We start from the raw sequence: 20114 nt of genomic DNA on the forward strand, positions 1-20114 counted from the left end.
TTTACACCTAAGCCAGCACAGAGCAATCTTAAAAGGTGCCATTGTAAACAGGGTTAAAGGGTAATGCTGTGATGCAGGGTGCATTAGGTTGGAGGAGTGCTTTCTCATCATTTTAATCTTAATCTAGTTAATCTTCTGCTAAAATAAACCTGTCTCTTTATACTTCTCAATTCACTGAATAAATCTCTTGATATGCAGGATGGAAACACCCTACTCTGAAGAGATATGATTTGCTTAGAAACATGATAATATCTCTCCCACATTTTCTATTCCAGGATTATGGCGGGGCACATTTCAGAATGTAATACAGAAATTCTGCCAGCAAACTATAATTCACAATAATTGGAAAGTTACTGTTAAAAACCTTTACAGTAGTAAAGAAGTTCCAATCTCCCACTGACATTGGTAGCATTACAACAGGTGAATGGGATAGTGGCACTGGACTTGTATTCCATTTCCTTGTTAATTACATTTGCAATAAATGGTTATATTTCTGATTAAAGAAGGCATATAAAGTGGGAGGAGGGGGTGTCCAAGCCACAAACATATTGTGGTACAATTGACAACGGGACATAAATTTACCATTATTTCTGCTATCTCTTCTGGATTATCTCCATCCAAATCAAATTTGAAAGTGACCATTTTTCTATTGTGTGTTTCAAGCTGGCATTCAGCAACTCTGTCACCTTTGTTAGAAACCTGAAAAAAAAGAAAAGACTAAAGATCATGCTAAGAACTGATCAGTGTAAACCATAAGTATGAAACATTCTACCTCCAACTGTATATATATACTTGTCATTTTATTTGATTCAAGAGTAAATGAAAACATTCAACAGTAAATAAGCAAAAGGAAAACGTTCTGCTACTCTACATAATAAAATAGTCTTAAAAAGACAAGATGCAGTGGCAAATAATAAGAACAACAATTTTTTCCTTACATCTGTTATATGTTATATACTACATTTGCCCTATTATCTAATATTTTGAGTTTCTTGCGAAGTGCTCATAGTAAAATTGTATTTCTTCATATAAATACTGTTATGCAAATAAGGTGCAACTTTAATGACATTTAAGGTGTTAGCTAACAGTTTAAGAACAAGTGTATATGATATGTAAACTGGAACCTTACAAAAGGTCTATTAAATGGAAATGTCTAAACTTGATTGGACAATACTATAACTCTTACATTTAGAATCCTTAGCTTGGCCCTGGAGAGTTTATCGTGGCGAGACCGGCTCCTGACAGATCTGCGATAATGCCGTTTGGTGGACCTGCCCTCATGTCTACCAGTGGTTGCTGTAACCCCTTCATTACCATCACTCATTCCAGATGCCACATCTGAATGCCCACTGGAGACAGAATTGGAGACAGAAATACAGATTCAGTAATATCAAATAGCACTGCCATTTTCTGTAGACTTATACATATACAATTTTATATTTTATATTACCTCTAATATTTTTTCAAAGTTTCTTTAAAAAGCTCTTTTTTACAGTTTGTCAAACCACTAATCCTCATTAAGCTTCCTCTACCAGTCCATTAGTATGCCAAGGAAGAGAATTACCTCTCCATAGAAGTAGGCACTTGGGATGTTTGTGTCTGCTCAGCTGGTACAGGTTGGGTGGACTGCAAAGGAAAATATTACAAACAGGAAAAGTCAAAGCTGTGTCCCTAAAGCATTCTCATCTAAACAACAAGTTTCTCAACCTGAGTAAGAAACAACCTGTATATCCTGTGAGAATATCTTTTTCACAAGAAAATAACTCATATGTGATTAATTTCAGATAACAATTTTAACTGCAGATAGCACACTGTCACTACAGTATATAAGGAATAAGAGCTATAATCACTAATAACATCACTATGTAGTATTACACTTAAAGCTGACCGTGGTAGTTATGACAGGTTATTACAAATATACTTCAATAAAATCGGTCATATACACAACACACAAGACAGATTAAGGTAAACTAGCAGACACCAGAGAAATATTTAATTAGATTAAAGAATAAATACAGAACAGAATCATATAAAAGTAGAGTAGTGAAATCATCAGCAAGCTAATAGCAATTTATAGCAAGCTGTGGTACAATGCAGGGAGTGTCTAGTGTGGGGGGCGGAGCCCCAGATTAAGGAAGACACATTGCCGTGGAAACCACACCTGACCTGAATAAGTGAATGGCAGGTGTAGAAGTGGTTTAAAGGGGGAAAAGATCCAGCAGGACCTCTGCCTGGCTGTGGCTGCAGTGGTGAGAGAACAAATGCGGAGGCTCTGCTGTGAGAGAGCCGGGCTGAAGCATGACAGTAGCGGGTGTGAGACACTACTAGTCGGGGCAATGTTAGAAGGGCGTGCCGCCATGTACAGTATGAGTGAGCAAACACTTGATTAGCTGCTGTAGAAACCCCGTGAGGAGGTGGAGAAGAATGACAATTCCAGAGGGGATTGTGAGAGGAATAGCCTGTGAGGAAAAGAGTGAAAACGTCAGTCTGTTGAGGAGACTGACAGAAGAAACAGCTTTATGAGATTGTCTAAAGATTTAAAGGGACAGCATCCGGCTAGCGTGTGAGAGCAGGACTGTTGTGTGTCTGAGTGTTGTGACTGCTGTATGAGTTAGTTGTGAGATAGTGTGTGTGGACCAGAGTGGGTTGTGTGGCAGAGGGATCCTCCCCCTGGCAATACACTGGTATCGAAGAAGTGAGTGGAGTCTATCTAGCTGCACCTTCTAGGAGATAGTGCAGTGGTGGCTGGGCACAGTGAGGAGCACTGGCAGCTGCATGGTATAACGCAGTGGTGGCTGGGCACAGTGAGGAGCACTGGCAGCTGCATGGTATAACGCAGTGGTGGCTGGGCACAGTGAGGTGCACTGGCAGCTGCGTAGATGTAACAGTGGTGGCTGGGCACGATGTGAGATACGCTGGCAGCTGTAAGTTCATAACCAATGGGCGTGAGAGTGAGGCGCCAGAAAGGTTGTGAGTGTGTGTTAGAGAGGGACTGTGTGTTGGGTCTAGGTACAGTGTGTAGTGCGGAAGAGACTCAGTGATGTAGGTAGTGTGTGCTTGTGTAACCCAACCTGGTGGTGTCAGGAAGAGGACGTCAGGGCTGGAGGCAGACCTGGGAGTCTGAGGCACTGATTGAGTATGAAACAGTGACCTAATGGAGTAGGAGCAGGAGGCTCTGTGTTGGGGTCTGGGAGCAGGAGGTTCCTAGCAGTGAGGACAACAGGATGAACTGGGTGAACTTGAGACTCCGAAGGTAAAGGGCCCAGAAATAATGGAATGCGGAGTCATGTATCCTGTTACCCTGATGAGGGAGTCAGTGTGATCACCACTCTCGGAGGAGTTAGGAGTGTAAGAAAGTAAAGGAACACAAAAGAGCTTATAAAGAGGCGTGACAGGAGAGACTGAGAGCCTGTCCACGCCCAATGCGATGTCAACTATCCCCATGGCACCACAAAGCATAGAACATATAGTAAATAAAATAAGTAAACCTTTAAAAAAAAACAAAACACTTCCATTTCATACTATGACATACTATCTTACAGTCTATTTTACTTTTTACATAGCAAGAGGTCTAAGAAAACAACTAACCTTGTGTAATCTCCTTGCATGTCAAATTAAATGGTCTGTAAATTCATTGATAATATGAATTATTTAACTTGAATTACAACAATAAATCATAAGAAAACAAAAACGAACTTTTTAATGTATTCTTAAATTTAGTCAAAGTTTATTGAGCAAAAATGCCATCTGCTTTACTAACAACCAAAGTAAAAACTGTATACAGTGTAAAGGAAAGCTAATGCACCTCTTTCCTGTAGGATTGTTGCTGGCAGATAAATTTTACATATTTTTTGCAGGACTATGGCATTTCTGTAGCCTGTTACCACATTTTGTTTTGAGGGTCCAGTGACTATGCAGCTCTGGTGAGACTATACCTACAGTCTCTAATCCTTTCCCAGAGAATGAACACTCCAGGCTTAGCCTCTTGAGTGTTAAAAGATTAACAACCTGACTGGTTTTATAGAACTCTCCTCCAAGAGTGGCACTGTTCTTGTTTCCGTCCCTGGGGAACTTTCAGTTATCACTGAGACTGGGACTAGAAGCAACAGATATTCAACCAGTGAAGACTTTTTAGTTCTTCATCTAACTCCACCTGAGTGTTAATTCCTAAGGTCTCTGGATTCCCTGACTCAGTGATTGATACATGAGGTTGTGCCACCCAACGGCAAAATAATCTAATTTCTCGCTGCATTCTGTGATGCATCTACCTATCGTAAAAGCCTTTAAGGGATAACTCGGGGTTACTGAAAATTCTGAAGTGTTCCTCCTCCAAAACACCCCCCCCTCTTTTACACACTTCTGCATCCCTAGCTCTTTGCACACATACAGATGCGGCCATTCAAAATGAGCACTATACCGTATGCAAATTGGATTATGTTAATAGTATCCGGAATCACTTTGTAAAACTGCCAGGTGGAACTAATAAAGTTTAACCTCTCCTGTACAGCATTTGAACTGTCACCAGAAAACACCCGGTTTTGAATCCCGATCACTGCTGAGGGACAATCTTTATCCCATTAAGAATTTAAGTTGTATATTCTTTAGACTTTTAATTTTAAACTGTGTATTACAGCATGTTAATCATTAAACATTAAAACATTGGTATATTTTATAAAAGCAAGATTGCTCAATTGGACAAAAGTACACAACCTACCTTTATCATAAATATTTTAATTATGCAGAAATATTTTATGCATCAATGTATTTACCAAAGATATTACTAATAGTATTAATAATGAATGACCTTGGACAAGCTGTAAGCTCAAAGTATTACCCTGGTCCACTTACTTTGTAACCGTCTTTGTAAACGAAAAGACTATTTTTTCATTGACAAAAAGTAACACCACAGCATTTCGTTGATCTGATCACGTATTCATTTCCAATCATACAATGTAAGTTTTGAGAATCTTCGATTCACCATGCCTTTCACATGCTCATAAACAATATTAATTTAGGAACATAAACATATCATGTAAACTGTACATGGCTGGTATTGGTATTTTAAAGAAAAAATACACACCAGTATTCTACTTTTTCCCTAAACATTTTAAGCATCCAAGTCTTACATGTGGTTATTTTGGAAAAGTTTTTACTTGCTCCTTCTGACCATATTAAGATTATACAATATACTTTGTGAAAAGTGATAGTCTTTTAACCTTTTCTGTGAATTTGCTCGTTATCGGCGTAAACAAAAGCATACTTTTAGAATTTGATTAACAGGGAATATAATATGGAATCTCGTATCTAAACAAATTAATAATGATATAATTATATTCATGTACTGTCTGGTGGAATAAACTGAGGAGTTAGTTAATGCGACACGGAATTATTAAGAATTATCACCTCTTTTTACACTTGAGAACAAATGAGAACATTCCACTCAGTGGGTGATGCATTGTTATCTCAATCACCTGCTAATTCGTTTTACACCACTGGAAGACAGGAGAATGTGATTGTACTGTATCTGTACGGAATGTGTGTTGCATTTACAAAATTAAAGTGTTTAAAGTGTATAATTAAAAAGTCAAAAAAACCTTAAAGCTTAAGATTCTAAGATGATCACGGGAAACTGTATTGCATATCTAATGGTCTAACCCCATTTTGATTAAAATCACTAACACGTGTTTAATTAAATGCCATTTTTGATTCACAATCTGACAATGCAAACAGGGGTAAAGTTAGCTTGAAGTTCAAAAACGATTTTGACACGTCTGTAGCATTTTCACCTCCTAGAGTTGTGAGAACACTTGTTTGTGTATAAAATACATTGTGAATGTTTTCACAGCCTTCACTTTGTCGTTTTTATGCCATTTTTTTGACCACGCACGAATATTCTTATGTCCCGATCTTCGCAAGGGAATCAGTGTGAATTTTAATACTAATTAAATGACCTCGGGCACTTTCCACCCCCTTTACATTCTCAGAGTAGAATAGGCTAACCTTCTAATGAAAGGCAGTCCACCCTTCCCCCCACGGACAGGAAAAGTGCCTGCAGGCACTTAAACTTAATAGAAACTTAATATGGTCAGAAGGAGCATGTAAAAACGTTTCAGAAATAACCACATGTAAGACTTTGATGCTTAAAATGTTTAGGGAGAAAGTGGAATACTGGTGTGTATTTTTTCTTTAAAATATCAATGCCAGCCATATACAGTTTGTAATGTAGGGATTTCTATATTTATGTTTTTATTTAGTGGTTACATAAGTGAAAAGGGCTAAACTTTTAGCTTTAAACATGGCATACATGTTTGTAATAACAATATAGTGTCGATAATATTTATTGTCAGTAATATCAGTGAACATGGTTTCATGGAGGGCTTCTCAGAAAGTTGGGCATTCAGGTAGATTGCCAAGTGAAAGGATTTGTAAATATATTTTGTTAAAGCAAAATATCCCCACACACCCTGTCCCCACTGTGATTAGAATATACACAAAGCACTGAAGTCTTTAGAGTAGATGATCAGGTGTTTCGCAGACGTAGGCATAGTATATAATTCAGGCTTTATGAACTCACACCTGGGATTCGATTAATTAGGGTTCTTAATTATTAGAGTTCATAAAGCCTGAATTACGTACTATGCCTACATCTGCGAAACACCTTTGCTAGTTAATGCTACTTCACTTTCTCGGGCGTGATTTGTTTAGGCAAAAACCAGGCTAACAGGCTTGTTTTGTGATCTTCCTAAGATTAAGCGCAGTGTCAATGTTTCCATATGAAAGGATTCATATGAAAGGCAGTGACGTCACCGTCCTGAGGCGTGTGTGTGTTGCAGGCAGGTTTAGCCTTTGCCACTAATGAAACCACTAGATAAAGACGTACAGAAATCCCTACATTACAAACTCCAAGCGTTTCATTTTGTCTATTGCTACAATATTGACAGCAATGTAGTTACAAGGAACATGTCAAATTGCATGTGGACAAGCCGAAGCCAAAAAATCCACTTCTTTTTGGCCCAGGACCACTTCTTATTTTCAAAGGAATAATGGTTTGTGAAATCTTCGAGGAAGTCGTGGTCAAACAGCATGCCGCCCCATATATCAGGGAGCACTTTGGATCAAGGCACCGTTTCTTTCAGGACAATGATCCAAAACACACAGCAGCAAAGGCGAGGCTTATAGCAGAAGGATTGAACTGAATTAGAGTTAAGACTAAAGTTAGGATCAGAATCTTTAAACATACTCCTGCTGTGTGCTGATAACTTGGCAAGCCATTATGAGCAAATTTATATGGACAATTAAAATCTTTAGTTTTGTAACAAGTCAAAAGCAATAGAAAAGCACGAAAACATAAATATAACATAATTTGAAGGCTAATGAACAGGCTTGAGTTTTGGATTGCAGGAGATGCCATATAATACATCATTTCATCCGGAAAATTATTACTATTTTTGTATGATTAAACTGCCTGCATGTTCATTTCTCCATGTTCCCTACTTGTAGTACAATGAAATGAGCTCAAGCAAACACAGATTAAATAAGATATTCCGTGTAAGATTGTGCCACATGTGGTATAGCAGATGACTTTCCAGAATGAATAATGATCACCACTGAAATGCTCTATTCAAGTCAACAACAATGCGATTTGCGATTTCCTGCAATATCACCGCCCCCTACAAGAGCAATATCAAATTGTGTCAAAGGTGCAGTTACATTATGATTGTTGAGGGAAAGGGCATTCGATGCTCGCAAGCTTAAAGTCCGTTTTATTAAAAATCAATTATGAATGAAAGTGTTTGTGTGTTTTTTGCATTAATGGTCTAAAGATCAGTAAGAGTTATCCCCTCGGCCATCAATGCATCTTGAAAGTCAATTATAGTTATTGAATATCTTGATGCCTAATCATTGACTTCAGCAGACATTGTATTTCTGGACCTGATGCCAGACTTTTAATTATTTTAAACTGTATTACAGCATCATACACATTAAACATGAAAAAGTGGGTATATTTTATAAAAGCAAGATTGCTCAGTTGGACAGTATAAAGCAAGTATGATTTTAATGTTTGTAATCGCTATTCTTGAAGTACAAACATAAACTGGAATGCTACAGAACCCTAAACAGACAATACACACTTTTAGTTTAGCAGGATTTGTGCGATAAGCACATTGTTTAATGGGGATGACATTACCCACGTCTATTATCACTGTACAAGACTACTTCAGCCTGTGTAGTGTGCAAAGGAACAAGTAATAGGTTTATTCCATGCTGAAAAAAGAAGAGAGAAAACGCAATGTTTTGTCTGTGAAGCCTTCTTCAGGTGTGAGGGCCTTCAGCTCAAAATGAAATGCTAAAATGTAATGTAGGCTCTGAATGGGTTAAACTTTGATTTGGGCTTGCTTGACGTCACTGTCTATCATCTGAAATCCAGCTTGAATCGTGCTAAACTAAAACTTAGACACAAGAAGAGAAGAGGCTCTGGTGAAATTTCTCTGGGAACTGAAGAGTTAAAGTGTAAAGTGTCTCCTCTTTTTAAACTTGTTAATGCGACACGGAAGATATTACTGTATTAATGATGTAGCGTTTTCGGCTCACGTGGATTTGCGCCCTACACCCTGCAGTACCACTGTGTACATACAGTACGAACATGTTGTGATTTTTAGAAATATAAAAAATGTCAATATACCGTAGTGTCCATAATATTTGCTATTTTAGTTTTTCAAAGAAATGTTTATTTGTTAAAAGAAAACTCAGAGCAATTGTTGGATTTGAACACCCAACCTCATGCTTATAAGTCAGTCACTTAAGCTTTCACGCCACTGATTCAGTCGTGATATGCACTGAAACAGCTGTACACATATCAATGGAAAGTTTTATACTACTGTTTGTGCTACAGTACCTGAATATAATTATATCGTTATTAATTTCTTTAGATACACGATTCCATATTATATTCCCTATTAATCAAATTCTAAAAGTATGCTTTTGTTTACTCCGATAACGAGTGTATTCGCAGAAAAGGTTAAAACGATCAATTTTCACAAAGTATATAAACGTACAGTAATATGGGCAGAAGGAGCATGTAAAAACATTTCTGAAATAAACACATGTAAGACTTTGATGCTTAAAATGTTTAGGGAGAAATGGAATACTGGTGTGTATTTTTTTAATTAAACTACCAATACCAGCAATATACAGTCTACATAATATGTTTATGTTCCTAAATTAATATCGTTTATGACCTTCAGATGCATTATGCTCCTCTTCTTTTTATGCTCAGCTACTAAAATGTCCCTTTAGTTGTAAAATTCCATATAAATATTCAATACTAAGTGGATTAAAATGTGCACAGTAAAGAGAAAAAATGAATCATAGTCTGTTCTTCGTATCCCCAGTAGTAGCAATGTAAATCTTTCCTTGATCAGGCTTGGCCATGTCCACTATACAATTTACCTTACCTAACAGCCGATGTCATTTGGCTGTACCCAAGTGTGCTATTCCTTTACACCTTCACATGTAAATCTTCTATTCAGTCTGGCGCCTACCCGGATGGTGCTAGAATGGTTGCTCTCAAAAGGCTGCTGTCACTTTAAATCTTAGAAGGCCTTAGGTCTTTAACCTATAATCAACCTCCTCCCAGGTCAGTATAGGCAACCCAATGAATCACCCATCCTCAAACCATGTAGTTTCAGAGAAGCAAGCAGATTTCCCTATACAGGTTCCATGATGTTCTTCTGCTCTCGTAGTTTTCTATACCCTTCTTATATCTGCGCGATTAATAGGCTGTGTATGCTGCACTGTGTGCATGTTTGAACGGTCAGTTTAATTTCTCACAAAAGTGTGTTCGTAAGCCTCAAACCAATTTTCTTGCACTTACTAATTGTCCTACAGATTACTTTTTCTAAATAACTGTGAGGTTCAGTTTTCACCTGGCAAATGCGTGTTCATTATTACTTGCATTTGTTTGCTGTTCTTATTAGTTTATTAGTTCACTACCCTCATTACCCGGCTACACTGCTAAGCACTGCTAAGCACTGCTAAAACATTCATAAATGCAGCTGTATGCAAACATTAGGGCAAGAGTTTTTCAAATTGCATATTTTACTGAATCTCTAATTGAAATGTTAATACTACCCTCTGCAGGGTACAAACTTAAACATGATATTTCTAAACATTTTAATACACAACTATTTATTTGCCATAATTAACAGAAAAATAAAACGTGGAATGTGCAGAAGTTTGGTCATTTTTAAGGACTCAAAACTTGATTGACTCTTTAGGCCTTAAATTATGCAATATGAACACAATTCCAGAGTTGAATACTCTAACTCTTCCACCCTCTCAGGACTTTGTGCCTACTCTCAACAATCATGTGCTCCTCTAAGCAGCTGACAGAGGACTTACAAATAAAGACAACTGACTCTTACAAAACAAGGGTAGCCTATAAAAAGATATCTAAATACTTCTAGCTTGGAATTTCCACTGTCAGAAACATTAAGAAATCAAAGTTAAGGGGAGCTGTTGAAGTCAAGGCAAGGTCTGAAAGACCCAGAAAAATCTCTGATGGAACTGCTTGTAAACTGGTCAGATATGCAAAGCATATCACTGCAAAGGACCTGCAGAAAGGTTTAGCTGACAACAGGGTAGTGGTCCACAGGTTCACAGTACAGCGTTGTTTATACAAAAATGATCTGCATTGAAGAGTTGTCAGAAGGAAACCTTTTCCACGGCATCATCACAAAAGCCAACATCTGAAGTATGAAAAACAATATTTAAATAAACTTTTTGGAACAAAGTGCTGTGAACTGATGAAAATTGACCTTTTTGTTCATAACCACAAAAGATAAATTTGTGGATGTATGCATTTGTGGGTAGATCTATTATGATTTGGGGTTGTGTGGCAGCCAGTGGCACAGGAAATACTATGCAGGTGAAAGGAAGAAGGGATTCAACTAAATAGCCACAAATCATAGAAGCTAGTGTCCCACAGTTAGTGAAGACATTGAACCAGAAAATAGTTTGGATATTTCAGCAAGACAGCAAGGGGGAAATTCAGTTGCCAGCACAGCTCATAAGACATACAGTAAGCACATAAAAAAGTCTATACGGACATGACAAATGATCAGAACAGACATATAACTCAGTACACTGACACTGATCACACCAAGCAGTGCACAAGAACGGTAAAAAAATATTAAAGGCCCAAGTCTTAGAATGCTTTGTAGCTATTCAGTGCACAGATGGCTGCAGGTAGAAAGGATCTCTTAAACCTCTCTTTGGTGCATCCATGAGCTATAAAATGAAACTGAAGAGGCTTTTTTTAATGTGACATCACTGTCACACGTGCTGTACTTTGCTGTATAACATTAGCTCCCTAAGGAAGGAGGGGTCCTCCCCTTCCACCCATATCCTATGATGACCCATTCATCTGGATCTACAGGATTGCTCCAGTCTTGTTGTTGCTTCCTGTTAGCCAAAATTAGGAAAAATATTTTGTCTTGACCTGCTGCCAGGTCCTCCCAACATGGTAAAGTTCCAGTACATGCATATACAGTGCCTTCCAGAATTACTGGCACCCTTGGTAAAGATGAGCAAAAAAGGCTATGAAAAAATGTCTGTGTTGTTTATCAGCTTTATTATCAGCTGAATTATGAAGGTAAACAACCTTTCGTCTCATTTCATTTGTGTATTGTCTGATCCTCCCCTTGTTAATGGATGACTAAGGGTATTTGGCCTGCATGTCACCTCATATTTATACCCCAGTGAAACAGAAACTCATGGCTGACCACTTAAAAGTTCCTAAAGACTAAGGTGTGCTTAAAAAACGTAACATATGAATGGAAATATATGTTAATTAGATTGTGTTCATAAGATTTTCCAGGGATGCCAATAATTTTGATGTGTTTTTGAGAAAAATGTTTTTTTTAAATGTTTACACAGGTGAAAAACAATTTCCCTAACGAGGACAACTGCCTTACAATTGGCCTCTACCTGTGAGGCCAATCATTAAATCATTAAAATAACAGCCACATTTTGTGAATAAAACCCCCACAGTTAAGGGATCATTATTCAGGTTGTTAATCTGAAGGACAGCTGTGAAAATGAAAACTAAGAGCATTCCAAAGAAGTTAGAGATAAAGTAAAACAAATGCATAAATTAGGAAAAGGGTACAAAACAATATCCAAGTGTTTGGATGTCCCAATAGGCACTGTTGGTTCAATTACCAGTTGGGGTGGAGGGATCGATCGGCTATAGTTCTAAATATTTGATCGGACGATGTTCCTTTCATTTGGCCGGTACTGAGAGCCGATCTATGATGCAAAATATCTGAGCCAAAATTTCGCCGTGTGCCTTGGAATGAAAACATGTCATCCGTCTGGCAGTTTTTTAAACATATCTTATCCAGATCAAATCCAATACTATTTGCAATATTTGTAAAACTAACATGTCCGCTGGGGGGAGCAACACAAAGAATTTTAATACAACTAACCTGATACGACAAGAACACATCACCCGACCAAGTACAGTGAGTATCAGATCGCTATACCATTCCCGGTCAGAAATACTTTTATGATGTTGCCCTTCCCGAGCTCTATCAGACAGTTTGCTCTCACATAGACCAACTCCTGAAAAACAATGTTACCCCGTGAGCTTTACTAGCGATATATGGAGTTCTGACGTCAGTCCCATATCCATGTTAAGCTCAATAGCTCAGTGGTTCAACCTCAACTTTCAGCCACACAGCACAGTTCTGCATGCACGAGAATTCAATGGCTCTCACACAGCTACTGCTTCAACTGCGGAGTTCGATAACATGCTTCAAACGTGGGCGATTCCAAAAAATACATTTCATCCTGAGAGATAATGCCCAAAACATAACAAAAGCCCTGCAAGATGCTGCATTACCAAGTTTTCCATGTATAGCACATTCGCTTCAGCTAGTGGTAAATGAGGGGGTAATGTCGCAAAGCAGTGTGAGTGATATTGTGGCAACTGGAAGCCGGATTGTTGGCCACTTAAAATACTCGCCTCTGGCTTATTCCCGTCTTCAGAGTATTCAAACGCAGCTGGGCCAACCTGTCAAAAGGCTTCAACAAGATGTGCCAACAAGGTGGAATAGAACCTATTACATGTTACAAAGTCTACTTGAACACAAACGTATGTTTGGTGCTTAGGAGCTGACTACTAATTGCCAGCTACCTTCACTGCCACCCATTTGAGGCTGATGGAAAATATGGTGTCGATACTTGCACCTTTTGAAGAGCTTACAAAAGAAATCTGTGCATCCACTGCTACTGCCGCGGATGTCAAACCCTCCATCACAGTTTTAAAACAGCTGCTTCGGAAAAGTTCTTACACGGATCATGGTGTGAAAAAACTACACTTTTGGAAGCCATTGAAAAGCGGTTCAGCAATATTGAAGCAGAGACCCTGTACTGTGTGGCAACAATCCTTGATCCGAGGCGAGAGAAAACAAAGATTAGGCTATAGGCTATTTTTAATAAAATGTCTAAATCAATAATTGTTCGAACATAATTTAAATAAATAATTTAACCAGTCCAAACAGATATATATTTCACAAAAAAAATATTTCTTAAGTGAAAATAAATAAATTTTTTCACACCCGTAAAACGTCTTGTGGGTGTAGTGTTATTTAACCTGTCTTAAAAGATGTTTCTTTTTCAATGAAAGGTACAAGGACTAGTATTTCTCTAGCACATTCAAAACACAAGCAAGGGAACAGCTCATGACTGTGTTGGCTGCGCAGACAGGCTCGGAGCAGCACTCTGATATAGAGAGGCCAGGGACAAGTAAATGCATCAACACAGAATGAAAAATTTACCAGATAAATTACCACGAGTGGATTCCTTGTCGAAAATGTACACTGAAATACAGGAGGAAAACACTGAGGACGGGGAAAGCGACAACCCGATCACATTGCAAGTACGTGTATATCTTTCAGAGGCAACCACGGAGCGCACAGGCACTGGCTTACTGGCAAAGTAGTAAGGACCGCTTTCCTGCTCTCGTCGAAGCAGCTAGAGCCTCTCTCTGCGCCCTGCACAAGTGTGGATAGCAAACGATTGTTCAGCGCTGCTTCAAATATCTTGGACAAGAAGAGGAACAGACTCTCTTGCCAGAAATCGGAAATGCTCCTCTTCGTGAAGAAAAATCTCCCGTCGATGCTTAATAGTAAACCCTAAGTTAGTTGAATAGTCTGTGGCTAAGTGCCGATTTGTTCTACATTAATAGCACTTTACACATTTAATTTAAAATGTTCGGCATTTTAACTGATTATAATTTGTTACACAATTAGACTATTTTATGCCTGAAAATAATTTAATTTATGGCCTATAACATATGGTTAATTTAATTTAAGGCCTATGGTGTGTGGTCATCTTCATTAGATGAAAGAACTGTTAGACTGCAGCATGTTACTTCATGTAAGTTGGTTGCGACAATCGTTGCCTTACTTGTTAATAAAACAATTTTAGCTTATACCATCTCCCCCACAACCCCTCCCTTCCCCTGGATCATATCGGTATTTGCCGATCCTACTTACAGAAAATCGTTAATTGGTATGGGTCTCACAAATCGTTGATCAGTCTATCTCTAATCATCAGGAAGTAGAAGCTACATCAAACCCCCCCAGACACTGCCTAGAAAAGGTTATCCCTCAAAACTCTGCGCAAACAAGGAGACTTGTGAGAGAAGCCACAGAGAGGTCAATGATCACTTTGAAGGAGCTACAGAGTTCAGTAGCTGAGAGTAAGAACCATGTGAAAGCACATCTAGAGTTTGCCAAAAGAGTTTGCATGATAGTGACCCAGTTGCAATGTGGGAAAAGATGTGGTGGTCAGATGAGACCGAGGGAGCTTTTCAGACAAAATTCAAAGCGATATGTGTGGTGCAAATCTAACACTGAAAACACCTCAAAAAACAGCATACCTACAGTGAAGTATGGTGGTGGTAGCATCATGGTGTGGGGCTGCTTTTCACCAGCAGGGACTGGGCATCTTGTTAAAATAGAAGGAAAAATGGAAGGTAATACTGCAAGAGACCCTGTTTCAGTCTGCTGAAAAACTGGAGTTCATCTTTCAGCCGGACAATGATCCTAAACACAAGGCCAAAGTAACATTGGAGTGGCTCAAGAACAAAAAGGTGAATGTCCTACAATGGTCCAGTCAAAGCCCTGATCTCAATCCAACTGAGAATCTGTGGCACTATTTGAAAATTGTGGTACACAAGCGTCATCTGACTAACCCGAACAACCTGGAGCAAATCTGCTTGGAAGAATGGGCCAAAATCACTCCTGAACAGTGTGAAAAGCTGGTATATACTTACCCCAAAAGACCTAAAGCTGTTTGCTGCAAAAGGTGGCTCTACAAAATATTAAAATGTGGGGAATGAATACTTATGCAAACAGCATATTTCAATTTTTTATTTTTCTGAATACTTTTGCAAGGCACTGCATATACATTACAAATAATTTAATGTTTATAGAGTGGATATAGAAAGTCACCACCCCCTTTCAAAATGTTTACCTTGTGTTGCCCTAAAGCCCAAAAAGAAGACAAATAAAATAACTTCCTCCAGTTTTATTTACAAATTGTACCTTGCAATATCAAAGTGAAAAAAGAAAGTAAAATTTCTGAAAAACAAAATAAAAAGAAGACCCTGAGTTAATGCTTGGTGGAAGCACCTAATGCATTATTTACATTCTTGAGTCTGTTTGGATACATCTCTACCAACTTTGCACACCTAGACAAGAGGAATATTTGCCCATTCCTCCTTACAGAATTGTTCAAGCTCAGTAAAACTGCGCAGTTACCGTTGATGAACTGCCATCTTCAAGTCATTCCAAAGATTTTCAGTGGGATTTAGGTCGGGGCCCTGACTAGGCCACTCAAGGACATTCACCTTCCTGTCCTTCAGCCACTGTATGGTTGCTTTGGCTGTGTGCTTTGGGTCACTGTCATATTCAAAGGTGAACCATCTTCCCAATTTTAACTTTTTGGCTAAGGGCTGCAGGTTTTCTGCAAGAATTTGCCTGTATTTTGCACCATCCATCTTCCCTTCTATTCTGACAAGTTCCCCAGTTCCAGGTGAAGAGAAACACCCCCACAACAGGATGCTGCCACCACCGTGCTTTACTGTAGGAATGGTGTTCTTTGGATGGTAAGATGTATTGGGTTTTTGCAAGACGTACAGTGGTACATTCCGGCCAAAAAGCTCAATTCTGATTTGTTGAGCGCTTGCGATATTGCTGTCACATGCATACAATGACCAGTCTTTGCCATAAAGGCCTGTAGCTCGTTCAAAGTTGCCATCAGCCTCTTGGTAGCCTCTCTGAGCAGTCTCCGTCCTTCTCAGTCATCCAGTTTGGAGGGACAGCCTGGTCAGCCTGATCTTCCACTTCTTAATGATGGTCTTGACTGCGCTCCATGGGATACTTAAAGCCTTTGAAATCTTTTTATACCCATCCCCTGACTTGTGCTTTTCTACAAATTTATCTCAAAGTTCGTTTGAAAGCACCTTTGTGCTCATAGTAGATTCTTTGCTTTGAAATGCACTTCCAAGCAGTGAAATCCTCTAGAAACAGCTGCTTCTGAACTAATCAAAATCTTCTGAAGCTGCTTCTGAACAACTGATCACAGGTGGGAGCCAATAAGTTTGTTGTGTGATCTGTAAAGTGATTGGTTACACCTGAACAAGTTTACAAATGCAATTGAAGGAGGGTGTTCACTTATCCAAATAAGGTATTTTACCATTATAATATTAATTTTATTTTCACTTGTATAATGTAGGTTACTGTGTGTGAATAAAAATGGAACAAGCCTAATTTAATTTGTTTTTATTTTCAGAGTGTGATACACCAAAACGGACAAAGTTTGAAAGGGGGTGGTGACTTTCTATACCCACTGTAATTGATCCTTTAGAAATCTGTGAACTTCAGAAAGTGACCATTTCTCCAAAAATGCCATAAAATATTTCTTCAGTTCTTCTGGATAGTATTTCAAGGAATTTTAACTTTAGAAAGTTGACCATCACATATTGCAACTATCTATTTATTTGTTTCTACTAATTATTCACTAACAATACTGCTATACTAGATCACAAATGTTTAAAATAGAAATAGAACAGATCCAATAACAGTTCATGCATCAGAGATTATTTATGAAGACAATTGACTTGCCAACCCCTAATTTAACACAACTCAATTCAGACAAAGTTACAGACATAACATTCAAATAAAGAAAAATGTGTAAACAATAGTAAGTATACCTAATAAACTAGTTAACAGATAGTTTTGGAGGGTGCTAATAATGGACTTTAATACTGGACTACTTTAAACTGCATGATAAATTAATTGAAAACGAGATTTAACACTGTAAGAGAATTAGTGTCAATTTCCTCCAGAAAAAACACTGAAACTGCAAGTAGCAGGTGAAAGCATTGCTACCTTAGTAAACACACAATACCTTCTTTAATGTACCGCAGTAAAATCTTCAACAAGTTTAAAAGTTGTTTAACTTTTTTTTACCATATAGGAGGTTAGGTAGAGGAGCAACTATTATTTATGACTTAAAAAACGTGTCTCAGTAGCTCAAACAAATGCCACCTTTATAATAAATACTTAATACTTAAAATAAGCAAAATGTGAAAGCCATGTACTTTAAGAGAGACTGAGCAAGGGCAATGTTCAAACATGAACTTTATAAAAAAAATTATGAAAAAAGTTTTTGATTTGAAGCCTCAACAATAAAGTCAAACTGGCTAAAATGTTTTCTGTTCAAAACACAAGCCACCAATTAACCCTATACTAATTTGAAAGTGACAGGTTCCATACAGACGGCCACAAACCGCAAACTACATAGGCAATACCACTAATAAACAATACGAGCACGAGTTCATCAAAAATTAATAAACCAGTACACTAAACCCATATGACTAAGACATATTAGCTAACAACAGTTAGCTAGGCAGCCTGGGACAAAAAGTGCAGGTGTTCAGCACTTGATGAAGGGGAAAGAACTTATGGGCTCGACTCTCTAGCAAAAAGCTAACAGCCATGCAAAAACAGAGAGCATTCCAAAGAGAAGAATAGTACAAAAATGATTACCTGATAGAGAACGCTGGATATTATAAAAACACTTAAAATGTATTTTAAGTTGACAAAGTTCATAATACTACTCTTAGGAAGTAAGAAATTAGAAGCTTTGCGAATTTTGTTCCTAAAATAAACCACAACTAAATCTAATAAATTCCATAATTCAAGCAAGACTGCTTAAACCCAAATATTTGAACTTCAGTAGTAATCTCAACAGGGTATTTTTTACACACTCAGAAACACTCTGAATGCCAAAAGATGCTTGGCATTTGTAATTGTAAACAGTACATTACTTTGCAAAGGAACAAGTAATAGGTTTATTCCATGCTGAAAAAAAGAAGAAAGAGAACACAACGTTTTGGCTGTGGAGCCTTCTTCAGGTGTGAGAGAGACAGGGCAGTAGGCAAAGGTAAAGTAGCGGGAGAACAAAGGTTGGGAGGGAGGGAGGAAGTGCATTACTTTGTTTGGTACATTTATTTTCTGAAATACATTACTTTAAAAAATACCTACAGTTGTATGCAAAAGTTTTGGCACCCCTGGCCAAATTATGTTTTATTGATTTTCTAAGTTAAAAGAAGTTAACACAACCTCTGCAGCGAACAAACAAACTTGAAATATTTCTGCAAATTTTAATACACAGTTACTATTTGCTGAATTAAACAGATATGCTGTCTAAATTAAAAAACTTGGGGTTGATATTTGATTCACAAAATAAAGGCTTGACATTCGACCCACATGTGCAACATATTATCAAAACATCTTTCCTTCACCTCAGAAATATTGCTAGATTACATCCTATAATATTATCTGTGGCTGAAAAACTGATTGACACCTTCTCTTCTCCCGAATCGACTACTGTAACTCTCTACTCGCTGGGGTTTCCACGTTCACACTGAACAAACTACAGTATGTTCTCTTCAAAGACCTCAGGCTCACCTATAAAGCTCTGCATGGCTTGGTACCTCAGTGTCTGTCTGAGCTACTATTGTCTTACTCCCCACCTCACAATCATTGCTCTTCTAATTCTGGTCTCTCTGGTATCTGTCCCTGTCTACACTGTATAGCTGACAGGACCTTTTTCTGTTATGCTCCGTAGCTCTTGGACTCTACACCTAAGGATATCAGAGAGTCACCTTCTCTAAACTCCTTCTAATCTAGACTCAAAACCTTTCAGAAGAGCCTTTACCTAACTGGTTCTGTTCTTTACCCCTCTGAAGTATGAAACGCTTATAGGTTACAGGTCGGTTATAACCTGGATATTCTGTAGAAATGACTTACTGCACTGGCATTACACATGTTACACATGTAACAAACTCTCCATACTCTCCATATAGAGAAAATTTTATCATGTGACCCACGGGAGGTTTTTATATAAATGTCCTTGATGACATTTGTAGTTGTCATTTAAATTCAATTAAGTGACCCTGTTCTGTCATGTTTGTAGTTTATGTTGTACAATACACAGACAACAATGTATCCCAAGGAACAGTCAAGAAGCTTTGGGTAAGCCTCTGATGAAAGGTTTCTAAATCCTTAATTCACAACTGAACATATTTTACACTTCTCACCAAAACTTGAGCTCAGGTCTCTAGAGGTAAAAGTGTACTGCAAAGAAATACTGCACTCACTATTTGGTGTTAAAATTTACCTGTGTAGGTGCTGAGCCCTGGTGGATCTGCAACTGGGACACAGACTGCCCTGAGGTGCCAACCGACTGCTGCTGCATTGGATGTGAGACCATGGGCTGAGAAGAAGGAAGATGAGAGCTCTGCTGAGGAGCCACCTGAAAAGAAAAAAAAGGAAGAGGCCATCAAAGCCTTGGCAACCTTTTAAAATCTTTTAACTGTCAGTTTCAGTTCTTGTCAAGCTCTGTACCCATTTTCACATGCTTAAAAACCTAAAGAATTAATCCTGACTAGCAGCTAATTCCTTGCTATAAAACAAAAATGTTACATTAAAAAGAAGCTTCCCGAACAAAGTATATTTGAAACAACCTGCAAATTT

At 38.1% G+C, this 20114-nt stretch overlaps 1 protein-coding gene across 2 annotated transcripts in view; it reads right to left on the bottom strand.

Moving 5' to 3' along the window:
• The window catches only part of wnk1b (WNK lysine deficient protein kinase 1b), a 153593-nt gene that overhangs the window by 64077 nt on the left and 69402 nt on the right, over positions 1-20114 (bottom strand). For both annotated transcript variants that reach the window (XM_088922937.1, XM_088922938.1), the window contains 4 exons: positions 19759-19893; positions 1565-1626; positions 1187-1349; positions 583-699 (listed from right to left, as the gene is read on the bottom strand). In XM_088922937.1, coding sequence (XP_088779063.1) covers positions 583-699; positions 1187-1349; positions 1565-1626; positions 19759-19893 — 477 coding nt within the window. The remainder of the gene's footprint in view (positions 1-582; positions 700-1186; positions 1350-1564; positions 1627-19758; positions 19894-20114) is intronic.

Source organism: Atractosteus spatula, chromosome 8, assembly GCF_055471065.1.
Source record: "Atractosteus spatula isolate fAtrSpa1 chromosome 8, fAtrSpa1.hap1, whole genome shotgun sequence".
NCBI classification, from domain to species: Eukaryota; Metazoa; Chordata; class Actinopteri; order Semionotiformes; family Lepisosteidae; genus Atractosteus; species Atractosteus spatula.